A 26,363-nucleotide genomic window follows, 5' to 3' on the forward strand; every position below is an offset into this window, starting at 1 on the left:
CGGAGAGAGAACGGGCACGACTGTCATCGCTGTTGTACGAATACGACGCGATTTTCACGGACCGGCCGGGCCTCACTACGTTAGTCAGGCACAGGATAGACACGGGTGACGCTGCGCCGTGGAAATGTAATCCTCGGCCGATAAGCTTGACTAAACGGAAAGCACTTGACAGCGCTTTAGACGAACTCATCGACACAGGCGTTGTGGAAAGGTCGAACAGCCCATGGGGCTTCCCGGTAGTTCTAGTCCCGAAGAAGGACGATACTTATCGCCTTTGTGTAGACTACCGCAGGCTGAATGAGGTTACGAAGAAGGATGCGTACCCTCTACCCTCCATTTCCTCTTTAGTATCTAACCTAGGCGGGGCGAAGTACTTTACGACGCTCGATGCTAGTCGGGGATATTTTCAGGTCGAAATGGACGAGCGTGACAAAGAGAAAACGGCTTTCACTTGTCACCGCGGGCTCTTTCAGTTCAAAAGAATGTCTTTTGGCTTAGTCGGAGCTCCCGCTACTTATCAGAGGTTGATGGACCGAGTTCTAGGAGATGCGAAGTGGCAACATGCTCTCGCATATCTCGACGATATAGTGGTTTATTCGAAAACATTCGACGAGCACTTGCGCCACTTGAGAGACGTCCTAGACAGGCTGAGGTCCGCGGGTATCACGTTGAACCCGAGTAAAGCTCAGATAGCTGCGAACAGAATAACGCTGTTGGGATTCACGTTGGACAACGGCCGCATTCTGCCGAGTGAGGATAAGCTCGAGGCTATACTGAGCTACCCGTCGCCGAAAGATATCGGCGAACTGAGACGCTTTCTGGGATTGGTGAACTTTTATCGCCAATTCATTCCAGACTGCGCGGCAGTGCAAGCGCCTTTAACGAAGCTCTTAAGGAAAGACGAGCGTTGGACTTGGGGTCCAGAGCAGGAGGCGGCACTGCGCGGCCTCACAAAGGTGCTCGCTGACACGGCAGAGTTGCAGCTGCCCGACTTGAACAGGGAGTTTGTGATTCAAACAGACGCAAGCAACCTGGGTCTAGGTGCAATTTTGCTTCAGGAGCACGGAGGCATTCTCCGACCGGTTGCGTTCGCGAGCCGTTCGTTGACGCCGGCGGAAAGGAACTACTCGGTGACAGAGAAGGAGTGTCTCGCGATAGTTTTCGCTCTGCGAAAGTTTGACTATTATGTCGACGGAGTGGCTTTCACAATTGAGACTGACCACATGGCTCTCACTTGGTTGAGGCGCTTGAGTGAGCCGAGTGGTCGCCTGGCGCGTTGGGCACTGCTGCTGCAGCGTTACGACTTCACCGTGCGCTACCGCAAAGGAAAAAGCAATGCCGCAGCGGACGCACTTTCGCGAGCGCCTGTCCGAGGCGAGGGAGAAACCCTGGCCGTAGCCCGAGTAAGGGACGCGGAACAACCGTCGATCCTGGGCGAGAGCGTGAACCACGTAGATGTCGTCGGTTCCGCAGGAGTTGTCTTCAGCAGAAAGGAGCTGTTCGAGGCTCAGCAGAAGGATCCGTTTTGTCGAAAAGTGCTTGACGGGCTCCGAGAGCCGGGCGGCGCGGCCGCCGCGCACATGGAGGCAGCTGGTATTGCTGTCGGTGCGGAGCGCTCAGGAACAGCTGGTAATGCTGTGAGCGCACTGGATTCCTATCTGCTGAATTCCGACGGCGTCCTGCTGAGGTATATTCCCACCGAGAACGACACAAGTGAGGCGTTTAAGGTGGTGATACCGCGCGCGTTGAGAGGAGCACTGCTACGCTACTTTCATGACTCGTGCATTGCTGGGCACGCGAGCGGCCCCAAGACTTACGTTAAGTTGTGTCGCTTCGCTACCTGGCCAGGCATGAAACGGGACGTGATTCGCTACGCCCGATCGTGTCATGTGTGCCAAAGCGTGAAGCCCCGAGGCGGACGACCGCCCGGCTTCATGCAGCCTATCGACAGCCAGACTCCCTGGCAAATCGCGGCATGTGACATCATGGGACCGTATCCCACAACACCGAGCAGGAACAAATTCTTGCTGGTGGTCACGGATCACTTCAGTAAATGGGTAGAACTTTTCCCCCTACGAAAACTGACGGCACGGGTGATCATGGATAAGTTGATGGAGGTTTTCACCAGGTTTGGTTTTCCGGAGCAGTTGATAACGGACAATGCGTCCTACTTCACTGCAAAGGTGTTCGTTGACTCATGCGCCGCACTGGGCATTAAGCATAAGAAAACGACAACCTACCATGCTCAGTCGAACCCCACTGAACGAGTCAATCGCAACATCAAGCACATGCTTGTCGCGTTCTCTGAAAGGCATAAGGACTGGGATACCTACCTTCCAGAGATCGGGTTTGCATTGCGATCGACAGTAAACCGCTCGACTGGGTATGCGCCTTCTTCTCTCAACCTGGGGAGAGAGCTGCCGAATCCGATGGATAGGGTTCTCGCGGATCGCAGCGGAATGCCAGTCGCGCCGTCAGCACGAGCTGAATACGCGACGCATCTACGTGCCAAGATGACGGAAGCTTTACATAAAGCACGCTGTAATCTTCGCACTGCAAGGGCACAGCAGAAGGCGCAGTACGACCGCTCGCATCAGAACGTCCACTACGAAGTGGGCGATCTGGTGCTTCGACGCCAGCACGTTCTCAGCGATGCTACCAAACAGTTCGCTGCCTCGCTGGCGCCGAAGTGGACCGGGCCGTATCTAGTGAGAGAGAAGGTTTCCTCGCTTGTTTACCGGCTCGAGAACAAGAAAGGAAAGCCGATCGGCGGACCGGTACACGTATGCGACCTGAAACGCTACGTGCCGCGTGATGAGCAGTGGGATGACGATCAGGCCCTCCCTCAACCGCGATCGGTGAGAGAGAGCAGTCAGAACAGAACGGCGAGCCCGCAGCCGCGCTACAATTTGCGTAGCAGGCGAAGGTAATCTGACAGCTAGTTGCGTAACCCGACGACTGCGAGGAACATTCGTAAGTCCGGGTGGCGTTGCGTACCGCGTGAGCATACAGCCGCGCCGGGCTGGCACCTTGGTAGTTCCTGCCGGGGAAGCGAACGTCTAGTGACCATGGAGCGCCGAGTAGGGACGACGAGTCGTCAAGGCCACGACAGGAATGTGACGTGAACGCTCGACGCGTGGGTGTGCGGTTTCACCAAAGACTGCTGTGAGGGCCAGTGCGGTGATTATCCTGTGCTGCGACTCGAATTGGTGATGATGCTTGCGAACATTCCCTTCGCAACAGACGTCGATGGTGTCCCCGGATACGGCCAACTATGCTGCTGATCACAGTGCCGTTCCGTGCAGTTTGCTATGCAGTTGCTGATAACAATTTCCAGGAGCAGAGCAAGACGAGATACGGCCGTGCGAATTGCCTGCAGTACGCGCTGGAACAACTGACGCCCTTGCAGTACTGACGGCGCTACGCCGGCCTTGGAGCCGCACGAACCGCTAGCCGGCGGACGACCACCCCCTCCAGCGCAGCCGACACCTAGGGCGCAGCACTGAGAGTCACCTTCGAGCCCCGACAACGATCCCGCCTCGCAAGCCCGAGCAGTGCAGCTGACCAGCCGCCTCCGAGTCGGCATCAAGTGTCCGCCAGCTGAGGGCTACATCACCACAACGCTTCCTCGGTCGCCAACCTCGGCGGGTACTCAGGCAAACGGACGTCCCTAGGTGCCAGCCTCAACGTACGGGGGCCTTCTTAAGGGGGGGAGGATGTGGGGGAGCACACGCTGCCACCTTCTCCCGCGGGCGCTCGCCCGTCGCCGGCGCACGGAGCGCCCGCGACAGCAGCCGGGTGGACATCTCGTGCGCGCACACCGCGCGCTGCGGGAGCCGGGCGAACACGGGAGAAATGCACTTTGCCCTCTCCCGGTTCTCGCTCGCCTCTCGCGACGCGCGTGCCGCGCGGGAAGAGGGAAAGTATCCGGCGGGCGAGGAGGACACTCCCCTCGCGGAAAGGCAAAAAGGCATAAAAGAGCGCGACCGAGAGACCCCCGCCCTCTCTGACCTCGCTTGACCTTCTGCCTGGACGGATTTTACCTGCTGAAAGCCGTGAGTGACCTCGTTCGCGTGACTACCACACGCGACGAGGCAAGCCTATTTTATTAGTTGTTATACAGAGCGGACTTCCCTCTACAAGTGTGTTTTATTGCTGACAGCAATAAACGTTGTTGAGTTGACTCGCTGGTTGCCTTATTCGCCCGAACCCTACGTAGCTGCGATTACACGCGCTACGGGTTGGGGAAGACCCCCACAATGTATTGATTAAAATCGCAGCCTTTATTTTATGTAGGCGTTTGCACTTTATTTTACGCTTATAACGATCATAAAGAAAGTTCACGCGAACAAGCGCATCTTCCCGGCATTGAGTGGAACTGCAGAACTGCAGTCAAGCCATGGCATCGCTTATTGCATGGTGGCACAGATGAATGCTTCTGTATGTTTGTGAGTTTACAAGTGAGTACCTTGAGTTTTGTGGTCTCATTGGGAAATACAAAATGCCATTGCATGATTATCGGCTTGATAAACAAAATATTAATTTATTACAGCTAGGGCTACACTGATCTGCTTCCCGCCAATGCTGACAAAGGCAATTGCGCTTACCTATCACTGTTTTCAGCATGTTTCCAGTGTACAACTTCGTGATCACGATTGCTACTGCAGATTGAAAAATCAATACAAGATGTTCTATGACGTTTTCCGCGTTACCATTGCAGGAATGGGCACTCTGACTGGTAAGCTTTTCGGTGCACTTAAAAAAAAAACTGGTACCATAAAAATTGGCTGTTAGTCACGTCAAATTCTAGTGCTTACTGTATCTCTGTGTTTGAGTCATTTATTTAGTACTGAAGAGATTCTTTTCAATGAGCCCTCATCGGGCCCAGTTGGAGACCTATACGAGGGGGCTGTCCCTTAAAGGGGCCATGACATGGTCATCCGAATGTTCTCAGTTTATCATTGTAACTGAACGTAGGGGCTCCAATCTGTTCATACGCACAAAAAAAAAAAAAAACTGGGCTCTCAGCGCGTGTATGTGTGACATCAGGAATTGAGGGGCTACCACTGTGTTGTCTGCGGTGAAACAGTTTGAGACCACATCAGATGTCTTGCTTCGTGTGCTCTGGCTCCCAATGGTGCAACAAGGGCGCCGCTGTTGAATTGTGCACACAATTCCTTCACTCGCGCGGTCTAGCAAACCAGCGAGATGCTAACGCAAAAACAAAACGATGCATGGTGGCCATGATATATTTTCAGCTCCTGCAATCACTTCCACTGTTTGCAGTGCACAAAAGCATGGCCTTTGAAATTGGCTTCTGTTACCCAAGGGAGCCCTTTTTGGGGGTGCCAATTGATTTCTTCGCCACTCAGTGTCACCATACTACTCACTGTTCAACTGCAACTTCATACAATTGAAAAATTAAATACAAATTTTCTACTGCACCGATTGCGCTTTAATTTTGACAGCTTGCTGTGGAGCACGTACTGTTAACTTGACTGGGATTCTGACTTTGAAGCTCATGATGCAATCATAAATGAACGCGCAAAGAAAGAGTCGGCACAAGAAATGTCCTTTGCACTCCGTGTGAGCCAGCTGATGCAGGGGCTGATGAACATCATGTTCATCTCATGACTGCCATGGTGCCAATCATCCTACATCATTATGCACCACCGTTGAGCTGCAATAGAACCTCGTTGATGCTATCTTGTTTTTACGAGTTCCTGGCTCCAATGTTCACAAGTGAAATAGCCACCCAATACAGTTAGGCTTCTTTCGTGCCTGTTAATACATTCCCAGAAACACAATTTTACAGCACCAATGTTCAGTACATCACCAAACTGCGATCGTATGATACGTTTTCAGGCCACTAGATGGCATGTGAACCAGACAAGGCGAATGAGAGCAGTTGAGCAGTAGGCGCCCGCCACAGCAGCTTCCCCGCACTGCTCACTCGTCCGTGTCATGCGAAAATCCCTGCTTGCACTCCTCTCCTGATTGCTGCCAAATCTCCTCGTGGGTCATCGCAGGTCACATTTACAGCTATCGCTGCAAACCCCATTGCGATAAACATCTTAACCTGTCATTTTCACAGCATCATTGGAAGCCTACTGCACGCTTTTAATTGGGCAATAACCCAAACGTGCCTCTGTTCCCTGCTGCAGACCCTCTCGGATGGCTACCAGCTCAGTTTCCTATCGCCATCTTAAAACACTGTGCAATAGGAAAACAACAAAGCAAGTCTCGGTCCCCACCTGCTTGATGCGCATAGGCATTTCGGCAATGCCAAAATGCCCCACCCAAAGATGCTGTCACTCAGATCGAGGAGCACAAATGGAAGCTTGCCGAAGCCACAAAAATGACAACGCCCCGCTCACGTCACTTGGGTCTCATCATCTTGTGCTGCAACGATCTGTGCAACGCTTCGCATTATGCAGATGTCAATGCCAGTTGAGTGTGCTAAATTTATTAGCAACTTTGGATATTTTTTTCTTCTAAAATTCAGCAACGAGGTTCTACTGTATTTATCATACAGTGCTACTCCGCTTCTCAATAAGAACAAAAAGTCCAAGTGATATATTCAGCCTAGTTTTGAAAGTGTTCTTGACAGAGATGCTGATCTTTCAGATAAATTCCTACGCTCAGCAGCAGTGCAGATTGCACATGCCAACTACTTTAGCGGAAACGTGTTGTTTTTTGACACTCCATCATTGAGGCAGTCCAGATAATTAAATCAAAAGTTTATGTAGACACTACGATACATATACTTCCCTGCAAGCACCAGCCGAAAAGGTCCCCCTACGAAGGTGTGTACTGTACAAAAGCCTAACCCTCGAGGAGGACATGGATATGTGAGACATGCCATGCCCCTTGTACCTGCTAGGAAACTGTTTGGCTGGCTTCCACAAAACAAGGCGACTGCTGGACCCTTCGTGCGGGGTGGTCACGTCAGGGGACCACCTCACTCTGTGTGACTGAAAAGTAACACAAGTTTTTTCGTAGTGAGAATAGCATTTTCTTACCAGATGTTCACAATTATAGAAAAAAATTCAGTTTTACTCGTGAAATAAACTTCTGTGCATGAAAAAGTTGAGGAAAGGCCACTTATATTATTGTCTGTGGTGGAAGAGGTGTGTTTCCATTGTAGTAGCCAATGTGTCCCCTTTCTGTGCAGTTTGTGTTTTGCCGGCAGTGCCTTCAGGGACACCACTTGGGGCCCTGCAGCAGCAGTAGAGAAAGTGGCGAAGAACCAGCCGTAAGTGTTCCTTGTTGCAGATTAAGTATGATGAACAGGACAAGCTGACAAACGCTCAAAACTCATAGTGAGGTGACTGCCCGAGTCCAGAAAGTAAAGATGGCCGGGTGAACACACGTACCCGCACGAAGCACATAGGCTCACCTGTGTAGTTTTTATTTTTTTATTTGTTTTATTTGTACATACTGCAGCCGGGCTATGGCAGGAGTGAGTGTGAAAAGCAGAGGAATGACAAGTAATAAACAATAAAGGCAATATGAACAATACAAATTGAAACTATTCAATAGCGCTACGAGTAAGTTTAAACGAAGAGAACGAGTAGGACCAGGCAAACAATTCCAGTATTCAATTACGCGGGGAAATGAACTGTATTTAAAAGTGTCCGTACGGTCAAAATAAGGCGCGATGTTTAGGTGATGGTAACTTCTAGTACGAGATGGTTTTGCAGGGGTTAGATAATTATCTGAAGATGTACGGCAAGGGGAGTTAATAATTCAATGCAAAAACTTCAGTGATTCCGTGCGTCGGCGATCTGACAGAGGTTGTAAGCCTAGAGATAAAAGTGCTGTAAAGGGTGAAAAATCCCTGTCGTACCTATGGCATATGAAGCGGATCGCTTTCTTTTGGATGGCCTCAATCTGATTAATGTGGCATTGTTTGTGTAGATTCCAGACAGGAGAAGCATACTCTAGTATAGGCCTGATTAGCGATTTATGCATCAGTAGTTTAGTGTCCCTTGGGGCTGTGGTCAATGTGCGGCGCAGATAGCCTAACTTTTTCAATGCCTTTGAGGATATTAAATCTATGTGCTTCGACCATGACATACTTGGTGTGAAAACAAGACCAAGGTATTTATATTCACTAACGCTCTGAATTGGAGTATTATTAACTTTGTAAGTGAAAACGGAAGGCGTTGTTTTATTAGTGAAAGTCATAACAACGGTTTTACGGATGTTAATGGTCATTTGCCAGGTAGCGAACCAAGAGCTAAAATTAGAAAATGATTTTTGAAGCTGTAAATGGTCCTGAAAGCAGGAAATTTTATGATATAATACACATTCATCAGCATACAAACGTATATTTGAAGTTATGTGATGAAGCAGATCATTTATAAAGACCAAGAAAAGCAATGGACCCAGCACGGAACCTTGTGGCACTCCTGAGGGCACCTCTGTCACGTTGAGTAGCACTGACAATTGGGCGAGTTGGTATGGATGCATGGCTTCAGAACGGCGCAACAAGGAAGATGACAGACGAAAGTGTTCGTGTGTGTTCGTGTGTTCTTTCGTCTGTCGTCTTCCTTGTTGCGCCGTTCTGAAGCCATGCACCTCTGTCACCCTGGAATTAGCTTTGTTAAAGGACACAAATTGAGATCGATCGGAAAGAAAACTAGAAATCCAGCTGAGGAAGGTGGGGGTTATTAAGGACTGCGTCAAGTTTATACATCAATTTCGAATGAATCACTGTATCGAATGCCTTTGAAAAGTCAATGAAGACTGCGTCAATTTGGTTGCCCGCGTCGTGGTTAATACAAATCTCATGTGTAAATTCACTTAGCTGAGTTAATGTGCTGAACCCACGTCTGAAGCCGTGCTGGACATTAGTTAGTAATTTATGTGACTCAAGATATTCCATAATGTGCTTGTAAATAATGTTCTCTAATATTTTACGTGAGTAAGAGGTTATAGAAATTGGTATATAATTAGATAAAATGTGTTTGTCTCCGGTCTTGAATAAAGGAAGAACTTGAGCCATTTTCCAGGATGAGGGTACTGTAGAGGATGCCAGGGACTTGTGGAATATGACAGTGGGTAGTGACAGGTCCATAATGAGTACCATACCAAAAACAAGTTAGGAATGCCATCTGGCCCTGCAGACTTCTTAATATCGAGTTTCAATATTAGGTTCAACACACCTTCTTCGGTAATGTTAATTTCATTGATGGATATGTCACTACGAGCAATGGTGTCTGTTTGGATGACGTTGTTGTCACGAGTGAAAACTGACTGGAAATACTCATTAAAAGCGTTTGATATATGAAGTGGATCATTGGTAGAATCATTGTTAATCACTATAGAAGTAGCCGTCATATCACGTGGCAAGACAGACGACAAAAATTTACGCGGGGTGGTTTTTAGTAGGTCCTGCAGCTGCATACGGAAGAAGAAATCCTTAGCGCAGTTAATTTTCAGTCTAAGCTCCTCTTTTGCCTTAACGAAATTCATCATGGCTGCTTGATTGTTTGAGCGCCTCTTACACCTTAGTCTATTTACTCGATGTGTCAGATGTAATATACAGTAAAAGCTCGATGATACGAATCTCACGGGGTCATGAAAAATATTCGTATTAGCCGAAATTCGTATCATCGAAACACAATTAAAACTACTGTCGAATCTTGATAATTCGAACTCGAAGGGGCCCGAAAATTTGTTCGAATTAAAAGGACGTATTTTTGAAGTATTCGTGCACCATAGCACGATGCACGAACGGTGCGAGTCGTGAAATATCGCGGCACGCAAGCACATAGCAAGCGCGGGCCACGAAACTGCTCACGCCGGCTAACGGTCGCTTCCCGATAACGACAGAAAACAAAGCGGCGCCGGCACACGGGTGCGCGCGGAGACCGTCGAAGGTGAGGGAGGAGGGCGGCAGGAAAGCGGATTTGGCCGCGTCAACTCCGCCGCTTCGGTGGCTCCCCTCGCCCTCCCTCTCAACTCCCTCGTAGCTCTCTCACCTTCGACTCCGTGCGCACATCTCCGTGCGCGCCCGCCGCCGTGCTGGCGCCAGCTTATTTTAGCCGCCCCCTGAAGTTTCGTTTTCTGCCGTTATCGAGAAGCGAGCGTTTGCGGGCGTGGCAGTTTCGTTGGCCCGACTGTGCCTCCGCCGCTGCTTCCCTCTGCGCTGCTGCCGCAGCGTGCAAGGTCAACATGTGACTAGAAAATAGAGGAGAAGGGTTCACTGCCATTTGATCCGCGTGGCTGAGACGTCGGCACTATTGTGTGCTAGAATACGGTTGTCTAGAACACTCTAGTCGGCACGTACACGCTTGTTCCGGCGCGATGCAGAAACGGCGACCTTGCAATTTGAGAGAGGGTGAAATTTCCGCCGCGGGTTTTTTTTTTTTTTCCGTTCCTTCGCGCGCGGCATTGAGGGGTCTCTCCTGAGCTTTTGCTCTATGGCGGTGTCGGAGCAATGCCGGTCGGAGGCGCCGCCGTGTGATTTGGCGCGCTGCTAAGAGCATTGTCGGTGCGCGGTATGTTCGAAATAAGCGCGTTCGAATTCGCTTGCTTCGCGTTGACGTTGAACGAAAGCACGTTTTTCATGATAGTCTCGCTGTGCAACAATTGTGCTCAGTGTTGACGTTGCGAGGCCTAGCTCCTTAGCAAACTCCGTCCGCTTCCTCTTGGGATCCTCATCGACCTTTCGAAGAATGTCTAATTTCTCTTTAAAGGAGAGTGCTTTCCGCTTGCGAGACATAGCTCGCTGCGACTAGGAAAATGGCGCAAACACGAAGAACGCGGCCCGAAGCGCAGCAGCCACTCCATCTGACAGCTCGCAGAAAAGGAGAAGTACAAAAGCGCCACCACTTCAAACTCTTCGCGCCCAGTCGCGGAGTCCGCGCTGTCCGGCACTGCGCGCTGTCCGGCACTGCGCCTCCGCACCAAAAGAGGAGAGAAAGCGCGTGACTGCGCGCTGTTCTCTTTCATGGCCGTCGGTGGGGCGGCGTTTATTCGTATCAACCGACGCAGGCTGAAAATTGATTCGTAACAACCGTTCTCTAGCACGTTGCAAAGTAATGGGGCTCGGCCGGGACCACAGAAAAATTCGTATCATCCGGAAATTCGTATTAGCCGTGATCGTATCATCGAGCTTTTACTGTATCTCGCGTCATCCAGGGAATTTTCACATTTTGCTTCTTTGTTTTGAAAGGAATAAAACACTGAATACTTTTTTTAACCAAGCATTCGAAATAGTTGAGCGAAGGTATGAAGTAACAGCGCATAATGAACAGGGACGAGAAAGGAATGAAGACCACAGGACAAGCGCTGACTGCCAACTGAATGTTTACTACAAGAAAACCAGCCTTTTATACATACTCAATATACATGCGCACATCAAACACTCGCTAATCACAATGCCAATCTTTCTTTCAAGAAGTTTATTTCTTTCTCCGATAGTTGAAGAGAAGGCGAACTGACACAATTGTCACCTTCGATGCTAATCCAAAAGGCCTCTAAAATTTCTCTTTCCTTCCTAGATTTTCCTTTTCCTATAAATTTCGTTTTATTAAACATCGGAGCGCATGCATGTTTTTTACAATGGTCAGCTAAATGGCTACCATATCCGTTCTTTACGTTGTTGCAGTGTTGTCGAGCACGATCATTGAAACATTGTCCAGTTTGACCAATGTAAACTTTTCCACAATTCAAGGGAATCTGATACACTACATTACTTGTGCAATCAGACAAAAATCGGGTTTTGTGATTGACAGTGCAAGTGGGGGGCCTGTATCTTGGTTTCATGCGTGCACAAATCGAAGACAGCTTGCAAAGGGCATTGAAAAGCAAGTTGACATTATGCCTATTTGAAACTTTCTTAAGATTGTGTGATAGCTTGTGCACGTACGGAACCTGCACTGGTCTCCTGTCTTGATTGTTTTCTTTATTGCCTGGTTCTGTTTTTGCTCTCTGCAGGATTGTCTCACACACAGATGTGATGACATGTTGGGGAAAGCCTGCATCTCTTAAACTTGCCAGCTGATTCATCAGGCTACGCTCACATTCGTGCACGCACGACTTATTTAATGCTGCCTTGATACACGCGCTGTTACTTCATACCTTCGCTCAACTATGAACCAACTAGCCCTCATCAAGTTGTTATTAATTCGAAATAGGTTACCAATGCGTTAACATCACAAGTAGAACTTAGTGCAACGAATTCTTCAAAACCATCAGACAGAGTGTCTATTATTGAAACATCATCAGCGCGATTAAAATCTGGAAATGTAGAGAAAACAAAATTCTGCTTAGTAACCGAGAAATTTAAGGAGACAAGAACGGCCTGGTGATCAGAAATTCCCTGAATGGCATCACTTCTGTAGCCTTTTGCAACAATGTTAGAACTAATGAAAACCAAATCAAGCAGAGCACCACATCGTGTAGGTTTATCGGTAATCTGGACAAGGTCGAATAAAAGGGAAAAGGCAACTAGTTCTCTATTTATGGAAGTCTCTTTCGCAAGTGTTAACGTAGGCCAATGAATGCCGGGGGCGTTAAAGTCACCCATGCAAATGAGGTTACCCATATTTAGCTGCTGCTCGTTAATATAGCGACTAAGTGTTACAACGTGGTCTACAGAGGAACTTGGTGGACGGTAAACGACGCCTATCACGACATGTGCTTTGTCTAGATAAAGTTTACACCAGACTGATTCTATGTCACCTGGTGGTGACAATCGTAAAAATTTGAGATCCGATCAAAAAAGCAATGCAACGCCGCCACCTTTGGAATGACGCCGATCTGTGCGAACCGCAACATAGCCAGGAGGAGTGAACTCAGAGTCCAGTATATCATCATGCAGCCAAGTCTCTGTGATACCAACTACATGAGGCGAGTGCGCAGAAGACAAAAAGTCTCCGAACTTGTTAGTTATGCTCCTGGCATTGAGGTTTAAAATGGAAAGGTTACAATTGGAATTACGGGGCAGTCAGCTGGGGCAAGTGGAACGTAGTAACTCAGAAGGTTCAGCTGCAGGAGACGAATCAGGCGGTGTTGAACGATATGTTCTCTTATTAAGAGATTTCGGCTCTCTGATAAGGGCATTGGACACACCATCCCAATTGTAGCGCACTTTGTCGATAAAAAGGTAATCGTAGCGTAGCTTGATGCCTTGTCTCCGAAAAGGTGCAGAGGCGTCCCAAATTTTTTTCCAGACTGCACGAACGCTGGCTGAAAAATCTTCAGTGATGCAATATTGTGATCCTTTAAGCTTCGATGCGTTTTTCATCACCGCAGACTTTTTTCGAAGCAGCTTAGGAATAGCTGGGCGTGGACACTCTCTGTGCCTTCCGCCGATCCTGTGGCAACGCTCAGTATGTGGGGGCATGATTTGCAGTATTCCAGAAAATATCTGCCCAACCCCGTCTAGCAAAGTCTTCTCATTTTCATCTGGTTTTTCGTCCAAGCCGTGTATAATAATGTTGTTGCGACGGAATCGGTTATCAAGGTCGTCATTCTTCACAACCAACTGAGCCACAGTTCCAGTTAGTGTTTTAACCTCGGAGCGGAGAAGATCGGCAACATTGTCATCGACCTTCTGGCCTGTTGTAGGCGATTCAAGTACTGCTACACGGGTTTCTAGCGCATCAAAACGCGAGTTTACAGAAGCTTGGAATGACTTAATTTTGGCAAGGTCCTCAGCCATCAGTTTTTGTCATTCAAGAACCTCAGTAAGCATAGTAACAATATCAGCATTTTCAGTCGAAGATGCCGCAGTAGCTGAAAGTTGAGTGGTCATGTGGAGCGTGTAGAGCGTTCAGAACAACTGTTACTACTAGAATCATTACTTTTCGAAGAATTGCTGAGCTTTTTTTGAGGGATAAACATTGGGGGGGACCTGGATTCAGCTCCACGTCTCCACTCAACAAAAGGCAACTTGAGCCTTGAGCGCCGCTTTTAAACTCTTGAATGTTGACGTCGAGGTATCGCTGCAGATATCGATGGTGTGCGCACAAGTACCAGAGTTCCATGAAACACGCAGGCAGGCCGTTGATTTCCCGAGCATGCCAGAACTATCGCACACAGGGGCGATAGGGCAGTCGGGCAGTGCAGTGATGAGGGTCTTCTCGTGCAACTCGTAGAATGATGAATCAACCGGGAAACGTGCGAAGATGAAGTCACATGGCGTACTCTCCGGTAAAATAGGCTCGACGACGCATCCGAGGATCTGCACACAATGAAGAAACAGCGTTTTAACATCATGTCGCCGCCGCTGTCACTTTGCCCACTGACGAGCGAAGCCTTGAGCGCCACTTTTAAACCCTTGAATGTTGATGTTGAGGTATCGCTGCAGATATCGATGGTGTGTGCACAAGTACCAGAGTTCCATGAAACACGCAGGCAGGCCGTTGATTTCCCGAGCATGCCAGAACTATCGCACACAGGGGTGACAGGGCAGTCGGGCAGTGCAGTGATGAAGGTCTTCTCGTGCAACTCGTAGAATGATGAATCAACCGGGAAACGTGCGAAGATGATGTCACATGGCGTACTCTCCGGTAAAATAGGCTCGACGACGCATCCGAGGATCTGCACACAATGAAGAAACAGCGTTTTAACATCGTGTCGCCGCCGCTGTCACTTTGCCCACTGACGAGCGAAGCCTTGAGCGCCACTTTTAAACCCTTGAATGTTGATGTTGAGGTATCGCTGCAGATATCGATGGTGTGTGCACAAGTACCAGAGTTCCATGAAACACGCAGGCAGGCCGTTGATTTCCCGAGCATGCCAGAACTATCGCACACAGGGGTGACAGGGCAGTCGGGCAGTGCAGTGATGAAGGTCTTCTCGTGCAACTCGTAGAATGATGAATCAACCGGGAAACGTGCGAAGATGATGTCACATGGCGTACTCTCCGGTAAAATAGGCTCGACGACGCATCCGAGGATCTGCACACAATGAAGAAACAGCGTTTTAACATCGTGTCGCCGCCGCTGTCACTTTGCCCACTGACGAGCGAAGCCTTGAGCGCCACTTTTAAACCCTTGAATGTTGATGTTGAGGTATCGCTGCAGATATCGATGGTGTGTGCACAAGTACCAGAGTTCCATGAAACACGCAGGCAGGCCGTTGATTTCCCGAGCATGCCAGAACTATCGCACACAGGGGCGATAGGGCAGTCGGGCAGTGCAGTGATGAGGGTCTTCTCGTGCAACTCGTAGAATGATGAATCAACCGGGAAACGTGCGAAGATGATGTCACATAGCGTACTCTCCGGTAAAATAGGCTCGACGACGCATCCGAGGATCTGCACACAATGAAGAAACAGCGTTTTAACATCATGTCGCCGCCGCTGTCACTTTGCCCACTGACGAGCGAAGCCTTGAGCGCCACTTTTAAACCCTTGAATGTTGATGTTGAGGTATCGCTGCAGATATCGATGGTGTGTGCACAAGTACCAGAGTTCCATGAAACACGCAGGCAGGCCGTTGATTTCCCGAGCATGCCAGAACTATCGCACACAGGGGTGACAGGGCAGTCGGGCAGTGCAGTGATGAAGGTCTTCTCGTGCAACTCGTAGAATGATGAATCAACCGGGAAACGTGCGAAGATGATGTCACATGGCGTACTCTCCGGTAAAATAGGCTCGACGACGCATCCGAGGATCTGCACACAATGAAGAAACAGCGTTTTAACATCATGTCGCCGCCGCTGTCACTTTGCCCACTGACGAGCGAAGCCTTGAGCGCCACTTTTAAACCCTTGAATGTTGATGTTGAGGTATCGCTGCAGATATCGATGGTGTGTGCACAAGTACCAGAGTTCCATGAAACACGCAGGCAGGCCGTTGATTTCCCGAGCATGCCAGAACTATCGCACACAGGGGTGACAGGGCAGTCGGGCAGTGCAGTGATGAAGGTCTTCTCGTGCAACTCGTAGAATGATGAATCAAGCGGGAAACGTGCGAAGATGATGTCACATGGCGTACTCTCCGGTAAAATAGGCTCGACGACGCATCCGAGGATCTGCACACAATGAAGAAACAGCGTTTTAACATCGTGTCGCCGCCGCTGTCACTTTGCCCACTGACGAGCGAAGCCTTGAGCGCCACTTTTAAACCCTTGAATGTTGATGTTGAGGTATCGCTGCAGATATCGATGGTGTGTGCACAAGTACCAGAGTTCCATGAAACACGCAGGCAGGCCGTTGATTTCCCGAGCATGCCAGAACTATCGCACACAGGGGTGACAGGGCAGTCGGGCAGTGCAGTGATGAAGGTCTTCTCGTGCAACTCGTAGAATGATGAATCAACCGGGAAACGTGCGAAGATGATGTCACATGGCGTACTCTCCGGTAAAATAGGCTCGACGACGCATCCGAGGATCTGCACACAATGAAGAAACAGCGTTTTAACATCATGTCGCCGCCGCTGTCACTTTGCCCACTGACGAGCGAAGCCTTGAGCGCCGCTTTTAAACTCTTGAATGTTGACGTCGAGGTATCGCTGCAGATATCGATGGTGTGCGCACAAGTACCAGAGTTCCATGAAACACGCAGGCAGGCCGTTGATTTCCCGAGCATGCCAGAACTATCGCACACAGGGGCGATAGGGCAGTCGGGCAGTGCAGTGATGAGGGTCTTCTCGTGCAACTCGTAGAATGATGAATCAACCGGGAAACGTGCGAAGATGATGTCACATGGCGTACTCTCCGGTAAAATAGGCTCGACGACGCATCCGAGGATCTGCACACAATGAAGAAACAGCGTTTTAACATCGTGTCGCCGCCGCTGTCACTTTGCCCACTGACGAGCGAAGCCTTGAGCGCCACTTTTAAACCCTTGAATGTTGATGTTGAGGTATCGCTGCAGATATCGATGGTGTGTGCACAAGTACCAGAGTTCCATGAAACACGCAGGCAGGCCGTTGATTTCCCGAGCATGCCAGAACTATCGCACACAGGGGCGATAGGGCAGTCGGGCAGTGCAGTGATGAGGGTCTTCTCGTGCAACTCGTAGAATGATGAATCAACCGGGAAACGTGCGAAGATGAAGTCACATAGCGTACTCTCCGGTAAAATAGGCTCGACGACGCATCCGAGGATCTGCACACAATGAAGAAACAGCGTTTTAACATCGTGTCGCCGCCGCTGTCACTTTGCCCACTGACGAGCGAAGCCTTGAGCGCCACTTTTAAACCCTTGAATGTTGATGTTGAGGTATCGCTGCAGATATCGATGGTGTGTGCACAAGTACCAGAGTTCCATGAAACACGCAGGCAGGCCGTTGATTTCCCGAGCATGCCAGAACTATCGCACACAGGGGTGACAGGGCAGTCGGGCAGTGCAGTGATGAAGGTCTTCTCGTGCAACTCGTAGAATGATGAATCAACCGGGAAACGTGCGAAGATGATGTCACATGGCGTACTCTCCGGTAAAATAGGCTCGACGACGCATCCGAGGATCTGCACACAATGAAGAAACAGCGTTTTAACATCATGTCGCCGCCGCTGTCACTTTGCCCACTGACGAGCGAAGCCTTGAGCGCCACTTTTAAACCCTTGAATGTTGATGTTGAGGTATCGCTGCAGATATCGATGGTGTGTGCACAAGTACCAGAGTTCCATGAAACACGCAGGCAGGCCGTTGATTTCCCGAGCATGCCAGAACTATCGCACACAGGGGTGACAGGGCAGTCGGGCAGTGCAGTGATGAAGGTCTTCTCGTGCAACTCGTAGAATGATGAATCAACCGGGAAACGTGCGAAGATGATGTCACATGGCGTACTCTCCGGTAAAATAGGCTCGACGACGCATCCGAGGATCTGCACACAATGAAGAAACAGCGTTTTAACATCGTGTCGCCGCCGCTGTCACTTTGCCCACTGACGAGCGAAGCCTTGAGCGCCACTTTTAAACCCTTGAATGTTGATGTTGAGGTATCGCTGCAGATATCGATGGTGTGTGCACAAGTACCAGAGTTCCATGAAACACGCAGGCAGGCCGTTGATTTCCCGAGCATGCCAGAACTATCGCACACAGGGGCGATAGGGCAGTCGGGCAGTGCAGTGATGAGGGTCTTCTCGTGCAACTCGTAGAATGATGAATCAACCGGGAAACGTGCGAAGATGATGTCACATAGCGTACTCTCCGGTAAAATAGGCTCGACGACGCATCCGAGGATCTGCACACAATGAAGAAACAGCGTTTTAACATCATGTCGCCGCCGCTGTCACTTTGCCCACTGACGAGCGAAGCCTTGAGCGCCACTTTTAAACCCTTGAATGTTGATGTTGAGGTATCGCTGCAGATATCGATGGTGTGTGCACAAGTACCAGAGTTCCATGAAACACGCAGGCAGGCCGTTGATTTCCCGAGCATGCCAGAACTATCGCACACAGGGGTGACAGGGCAGTCGGGCAGTGCAGTGATGAAGGTCTTCTCGTGCAACTCGTAGAATGATGAATCAACCGGGAAACGTGCGAAGATGATGTCACATGGCGTACTCTCCGGTAAAATAGGCTCGACGACGCATCCGAGGATCTGCACACAATGAAGAAACAGCGTTTTAACATCGTGTCGCCGCCGCTGTCACTTTGCCCACTGACGAGCGAAGCCTTGAGCGCCACTTTTAAACCCTTGAATGTTGATGTTGAGGTATCGCTGCAGATATCGATGGTGTGTGCACAAGTACCAGAGTTCCATGAAACACGCAGGCAGGCCGTTGATTTCCCGAGCATGCCAGAACTATCGCACACAGGGGCGATAGGGCAGTCGGGCAGTGCAGTGATGAGGGTCTTCTCGTGCAACTCGTAGAATGATGAATCAACCGGGAAACGTGCGAAGATGATGTCACATGGCGTACTCTCCGGTAAAATAGGCTCGACGACGCATCCGAGGATCTGCACACAATGAAGAAACAGCGTTTTAACATCGTGTCGCCGCCGCTGTCACTTTGCCCACTGACGAGCGAAGCCTTGAGCGCCACTTTTAAACCCTTGAATGTTGATGTTGAGGTATCGCTGCAGATATCGATGGTGTGTGCACAAGTACCAGAGTTCCATGAAACACGCAGGCAGGCCGTTGATTTCCCGAGCATGCCAGAACTATCGCACACAGGGGTGACAGGGCAGTCGGGCAGTGCAGTGATGAAGGTCTTCTCGTGCAACTCGTAGAATGATGAATCAACCGGGAAACGTGCGAAGATGATGTCACATGGCGTACTCTCCGGTAAAATAGGCTCGACGACGCATCCGAGGATCTGCACACAATGAAGAAACAGCGTTTTAACATCGTGTCGCCGCCGCTGTCACTTTGCCCACTGACGAGCGAAGCCTTGAGCGCCACTTTTAAACCCTTGAATGTTGATGTTGAGGTATCGCTGCAGATATCGATGGTGTGTGCACAAGTACCAGAGTTCCATGAAACACGCAGGCAGGCCGTTGATTTCCCGAGCATGCCAGAACTATCGCACACAGGGGCGATAGGGCAGTCGGGCAGTGCAGTGATGAGGGTCTTCTCGTGCAACTCGTAGAATGATGAATCAACCGGGAAACGTGCGAAGATGATGTCACATAGCGTACTCTCCGGTAAAATAGGCTCGACGACGCATCCGAGGATCTGCACACAATGAAGAAACAGCGTTTTAACATCATGTCGCCGCCGCTGTCACTTTGCCCACTGACGAGCGAAGCCTTGAGCGCCACTTTTAAACCCTTGAATGTTGATGTTGAGGTATCGCTGCAGATATCGATGGTGTGTGCACAAGTACCAGAGTTCCATGAAACACGCAGGCAGGCCGTTGATTTCCCGAGCATGCCAGAACTATCGCACACAGGGGTGACAGGGCAGTCGGGCAGTGCAGTGATGAAGGTCTTCTCGTGCAACTCGTAGAATGATGAATCAACCGGGAAACGTGCGAAGATGATGTCACATGGCGTACTCTCCGGTAAAATAGGCTCGACGACGCATCCGAGGATCTGCACACAATGAAGAAACAGCGTTTTAACATCATGTCGCCGCCGCTGTCACTTTGCCCACTGACGAGCGAAGCCTTGAGCGCCACTTTTAAACCCTTGAATGTTGATGTTGAGGTATCGCTGCAGATATCGATGGTGTGTGCACAAGTACCAGAGTTCCATGAAACACGCAGGCAGGCCGTTGATTTCCCGAGCATGCCAGAACTATCGCACACAGGGGTGACAGGGCAGTCGGGCAGTGCAGTGATGAAGGTCTTCTCGTGCAACTCGTAGAATGATGAATCAACCGGGAAACGTGCGAAGATGATGTCACATGGCGTACTCTCCGGTAAAATAGGCTCGACGACGCATCCGAGGATCTGCACACAATGAAGAAACAGCGTTTTAACATCGTGTCGCCGCCGCTGTCACTTTGCCCACTGACGAGCGAAGCCTTGAGCGCCACTTTTAAACCCTTGAATGTTGATGTTGAGGTATCGCTGCAGATATCGATGGTGTGTGCACAAGTACCAGAGTTCCATGAAACACGCAGGCAGGCCGTTGATTTCCCGAGCATGCCAGAACTATCGCACACAGGGGTGACAGGGCAGTCGGGCAGTGCAGTGATGAAGGTCTTCTCGTGCAACTCGTAGAATGATGAATCAACCGGGAAACGTGCGAAGATGATGTCACATGGCGTACTCTCCGGTAAAATAGGCTCGACGACGCATCCGAGGATCTGCACACAATGAAGAAACAGCGTTTTAACATCGTGTCGCCGCCGCTGTCACTTTGCCCACTGACGAGCGAAGCCTTGAGCGCCACTTTTAAACCCTTGAATGTTGATGTTGAGGTATCGCTGCAGATATCGATGGTGTGTGCACAAGTACCAGAGTTCCATGAAACACGCAGGCAGGCCGTTGATTTCCCGAGCATGCCAGAACTATCGCACACAGGGGTGACAGGGCAGTCGGGCAGTGCAGTGATGAAGGTCTTCTCGTGCAACTCGTAGAATGATGAATCAACCGGGAAACGTGCGAAGATGATGTCACATGGCGTACTCTCCGGTAAAATAGGCTCGACGACGCATCCGAGGATCTGCACACAATGAAGAAACAGCGTTTTAACATCATGTCGCCGCCGCTGTCACTTTGCCCACTGACGAGCGAAGCCTTGAGCGCCACTTTTAAACCCTTGAATGTTGATGTTGAGGTATCGCTGCAGATATCGATGGTGTGTGCACAAGTACCAGAGTTCCATGAAACACGCAGGCAGGCCGTTGATTTCCCGAGCATGCCAGAACTATCGCACACAGGGGCGATAGGGCAGTCGGGCAGTGCAGTGATGAGGGTCTTCTCGTGCAACTCGTAGAATGATGAATCAACCGGGAAACGTGCGAAGATGATGTCACATGGCGTACTCTCCGGTAAAATAGGCTCGACGACGCATCCGAGGATCTGCACACAATGAAGAAACAGCGTTTTAACATCATGTCGCCGCCGCTGTCACTTTGCCCACTGACGAGCGAAGCCTTGAGCGCCACTTTTAAACCCTTGAATGTTGATGTTGAGGTATCGCTGCAGATATCGATGGTGTGTGCACAAGTACCAGAGTTCCATGAAACACGCAGGCAGGCCGTTGATTTCCCGAGCATGCCAGAACTATCGCACACAGGGGTGACAGGGCAGTCGGGCAGTGCAGTGATGAAGGTCTTCTCGTGCAACTCGTAGAATGATGAATCAACCGGGAAACGTGCGAAGATGATGTCACATGGCGTACTCTCCGGTAAAATAGGCTCGACGACGCATCCGAGGATCTGCACACAATGAAGAAACAGCGTTTTAACATCATGTCGCCGCCGCTGTCACTTTGCCCACTGACGAGCGAAGCCTTGAGCGCCACTTTTAAACCCTTGAATGTTGATGTTGAGGTATCGCTGCAGATATCGATGGTGTGTGCACAAGTACCAGAGTTCCATGAAACACGCAGGCAGGCCGTTGATTTCCCGAGCATGCCAGAACTATCGCACACAGGGGTGACAGGGCAGTCGGGCAGTGCAGTGATGAAGGTCTTCTCGTGCAACTCGTAGAATGATGAATCAACCGGGAAACGTGCGAAGATGATGTCACATGGCGTACTCTCCGGTAAAATAGGCTCGACGACGCATCCGAGGATCTGCACACAATGAAGAAACAGCGTTTTAACATCGTGTCGCCGCCGCTGTCACTTTGCCCACTGACGAGCGAAGCCTTGAGCGCCACTTTTAAACCCTTGAATGTTGATGTTGAGGTATCGCTGCAGATATCGATGGTGTGTGCACAAGTACCAGAGTTCCATGAAACACGCAGGCAGGCCGTTGATTTCCCGAGCATGCCAGAACTATCGCACACAGGGGTGACAGGGCAGTCGGGCAGTGCAGTGATGAAGGTCTTCTCGTGCAACTCGTAGAATGATGAATCAACCGGGAAACGTGCGAAGATGATGTCACATGGCGTACTCTCCGGTAAAATAGGCTCGACGACGCATCCGAGGATCTGCACACAATGAAGAAACAGCGTTTTAACATCGTGTCGCCGCCGCTGTCACTTTGCCCACTGACGAGCGAAGCCTTGAGCGCCACTTTTAAACCCTTGAATGTTGATGTTGAGGTATCGCTGCAGATATCGATGGTGTGTGCACAAGTACCAGAGTTCCATGAAACACGCAGGCAGGCCGTTGATTTCCCGAGCATGCCAGAACTATCGCACACAGGGGTGACAGGGCAGTCGGGCAGTGCAGTGATGAAGGTCTTCTCGTGCAACTCGTAGAATGATGAATCAACCGGGAAACGTGCGAAGATGATGTCACATGGCGTACTCTCCGGTAAAATAGGCTCGACGACGCATCCGAGGATCTGCACACAATGAAGAAACAGCGTTTTAACATCGTGTCGCCGCCGCTGTCACTTTGCCCACCTGGGTGGCTACTGGGAACCATCTGGGAACATTTCTTGCCTACATCAAAAAGTTTGTCAGAGTAAAGTCGGGAGTTAGGCGCATATTGCATAGAGAAATGTGCCTCTGATAGTCATATCAGAATGTGCCTTTGTCATTCACTTGAATGTGCTTCACCGTACACTCAACTAAAAGTGACAGAGCATAACCTGGGTGAAGCTGCCTCTGTCTGGTGTGCGGAATACAATTGGCTGAAGGAAGACCTGCACTGAGAAAGCTTGCCTTACCCTGTAGTTTGGCTGCACCAGAGCTTGTGCAGTGCTATGGGGGGGGGGGGGTTGGCCCACATGTGTTTCTCTCATTGTGCTGCTGCTCACAGTGGGAGAGCCGTCCACCAACTTGGTTGCTAAACTGCGGTGGGTAACGGAAGATAACTCAAGACTTTGTTTACGGGTCGTGCCGTGTCAAATGCAGGAGCTCTCACCTCTCTGATTTCTTTCTTAAAAATTGTATGCATTTAGTATGAATGCATTACCAAAACATTTTGTGCAAAAAAAAAATGTCTGCCTGTGAGTGTCATTTCAATTCTACTCTTAAAAGCAAAAGATGTACAAGAATTTCACAAAAAAATGAAGCTTAATTCAGAGGAAACGGAACAATTGTTTGGATAATTTGGAAAGACTGTTCTTTACTGTGCACTCTCCTTTGTAGGCCTCAACTTAATTTTCGATGTACTTATAATATGGGCGAAAGTGCCGATTTGAGGCACTTATGAGATTTTAAAACTTTAGATCTATCCACATTTATTTTGTTAACCTTTCATTATGGCTAAAATATTTTTTTCATGCTACAAAAGTGAAATAGTAAGATAAATAATCCCAAAGTTGCAAAAATTGCATTTTTCTATTTTCAGCAGTAAGTTCAGCATTGAGGTTGTCCACTTGAAATTATGAAAGGTTGTATATTTCATAAAAGGACACCTACCAATTTGTTTCAGGATGTTTAATCAAAGTAATTTGTGTTTTTATGCAAGGAAATCATTTTTGAAATGTCGTCCCTACTCCATATGGTGCCATTGACTAGCAGTGCACCTTCACTGGCATACACATCTCAATGTGGCCGGAAAGTTTATGTACTGACCGCATTGCAAATCTTGAGAAATTCACCTTGGCGTGCTGACACACACTTTGTGGCACATGTTTTAGGCAGTCTGTAATGATGACAGATAATTAAACAAAGATGTGATCACCAGTGCCGCATTAAAACATTCGGGGGCCTGAGCCTAAATCTGCCTGGGGTTGGTAATGGTGACAACAGTCACGATGTTAAGATGACAAATATTTAGACTGCCAGTGGTGTACCAACTATTTTTCGAGTGGGGGAGCAAACTGCTAACGATCTCTCTCTATATATATTAGAGCACTGCACGGGCCGGATCTTTCGGCCCGAGCCCGGCCCGGGCCCACTTTACGAGGCCCGAGCCCAGCCCGGGCCCGTAATACAAAGCCAGAGCCCGGCCCGGGCCCGTGGTTCCAAGCCCGGGCCCGACCCAGGCCCGGGCGTTCATTACTAAGGTTAGCTAGGGCCCGCTTGTGCATGACCAGGCCCGGCGTGTAAGAAAAAAATTCTTTTTTTTTTACTTACAGATTGTACCGTATATCTGTCAGCCTCACCTTCCCGAGGTTTAATCAGCTGCAGTATATAAGCAATAAAAGGCCGAAATCTTTGTTTCTCCCGCAGGAACATCAGTAATCTGGCCCATTGCCTGTGCTACTATTTTTCTGGTGGGGCGCATGCACTTACCTTGATTTGTACGATATTGTCACATAGTATTGACGCTGAAGTAAGCAGTCGTAAAACTGTGTCTGACGAAACTGATTCTTTATTGGGCGAACCTGTGCCCACAAAAGCAAGCTACACTTAAAGCACAATGAAAGCGGCGAACACAGTCGGCGGTCGTCGAAAATCTGATCAGCGGCACGACGCATCGGCTTTTATACCTGAGTGATCGAAGGTTCCAGATTAATCCCTGATTCCCACGTGTCTTCCAGAAAGTTCTAGACAATTCGTGTCGGTCACACAATCAGATAACATAAGCGTCGGTGAAAACAGGCAACGAAAAGAAGCATCGATTAACGTTCTAGAAACTTCCGATACAGGCGCGTCCTGCGCCGAGCGATAACGTTTAACATTTGTTAGCCGGTGGAAAGCAGCCACCGGCTAACAAATGTTAGGTCCTTTGTTGCTTTGTTATTTTTGTCCCTTTCTGTACGCGTGGTTTTGTTTTCGCTTTCGTGTTTGTAGCATCGGGACGATGTTTTTTAAGGGGAGGGTATTGACACGTATACATGTTTATCTTTCACCGGTGGCCGCTTTCCACCGGTGAAAGATAAACATGTATACGTGTCAATACCCTCCCCTTAAAAAGCATCGTCCCGATGCTACAAACACGAAAGCGAAAACAAAACCACGCGTACAGAAAGGGACAAAAATAATGAAGCAACAAAGGACCTAAGTTCCTCAGCGGGCGTAGAAAGGCTTAAGACGCACCACGTGGATGACTTCCGGTCATGCGCGGTGCCGCTGTGATTGCGAAATACCGTCCGGCACGACCTCATAGTCCAGTGCGCCATTACGTCGGATGATCTTATATGGTCCCAAATAGCGACGTAAGAGTTTCTCGCTAAGTCCTCGTCGGCGTATCGGAGTCCAGATCCAAACACGGTCTCCGGGCTGGTACTCGACGTAGCGTCGTCGAAGATTGTAGTGTCGGCTGTCGGTTCTCTGCTGGTTCTTGATGCGCAGGCGGGCGAGCTGTCGACCTTCTTCGGCACGCTGCAAATAGGTGGCAACGTCGAGATTTTCTTCGTCGGAGACGTCCGGTAGCATGGCGTCAAGCGTCGTTGCCGGTTTCCTTCCGTAGACCAGGTTGAACGGCGCCATGTGCGTCGTTTCTTGCATGGCCGTGTTGTATGCGAAGGTCACGTACGGAAGGATGGCATCCCACGTCTTGTGTTCGACGTCGACGTACATTGCCAGCATGTCGGCGATGGTCTTATTTAGGCGCTCGGTGAGGCCATTCGTCTGCGGGTGGTAGACGGTGGTCCGGCGATGGCTTGTCTGGCTGTAGCGCAGGATGGCTTGAGTTAGTTCAGCCGTGAAGGCCGTACCTCTGTCGGTGATGAGTACTTCTGGGGCAGCGTGACGCAGGAGGATGTTCTCAACGAAAAATTGGGCTACCTCGGCGGCACGGCCTTTGGGCAAGGCTTTTGTTTCGGCGTAGCGGGTGAGGTAGTCCGTAGCTACGACGATCCATTTATTGCCGGACGTCGACGTCGGAAAAGGCCCCAGTAAGTCCATCCCGATCTGCTGGAACGGTCGACGAGGTGGCTCGATTGACTGTAGAAGTCCGGCTGGCCTTGTCGGCGGTTTTTTGCGTCGCTGACAGTCTCGGCATGTCCTTACGTAATGGGCGACGTGGGCAGAGAGGCGAGGCCAGTAGTATTT

General features: G+C 49.7%; 1 protein-coding gene across 7 annotated transcripts in view; it reads left to right on the forward strand.

The window, feature by feature from the left end:
* The window catches only part of LOC119437595 (E3 ubiquitin-protein ligase parkin-like), a 201,664-nt gene that overhangs the window by 107,197 nt on the left and 68,104 nt on the right, over positions 1-26,363 (forward strand). For 6 of the 7 annotated variants that reach the window (XR_007465206.1, XR_007465205.1, XM_049660737.1 and 3 more), the window contains one exon: positions 7,175-7,255. The exons of the other annotated variant lie outside the window; for it this stretch is intronic. Coding sequence is in view for 4 of the 6 variants with exons in the window: in XM_049660737.1 (XP_049516694.1) it covers positions 7,175-7,255 (81 nt within the window). In the remaining 2 variants the exon portion in view is untranslated. The remainder of the gene's footprint in view (positions 1-7,174; positions 7,256-26,363) is intronic. 7 annotated transcript variants of the gene reach the window in all.

Source organism: Dermacentor silvarum, chromosome 1, assembly GCF_013339745.2.
Source record: "Dermacentor silvarum isolate Dsil-2018 chromosome 1, BIME_Dsil_1.4, whole genome shotgun sequence".
Lineage (NCBI taxonomy): Eukaryota > Metazoa > Arthropoda > Arachnida > Ixodida > Ixodidae > Dermacentor > Dermacentor silvarum.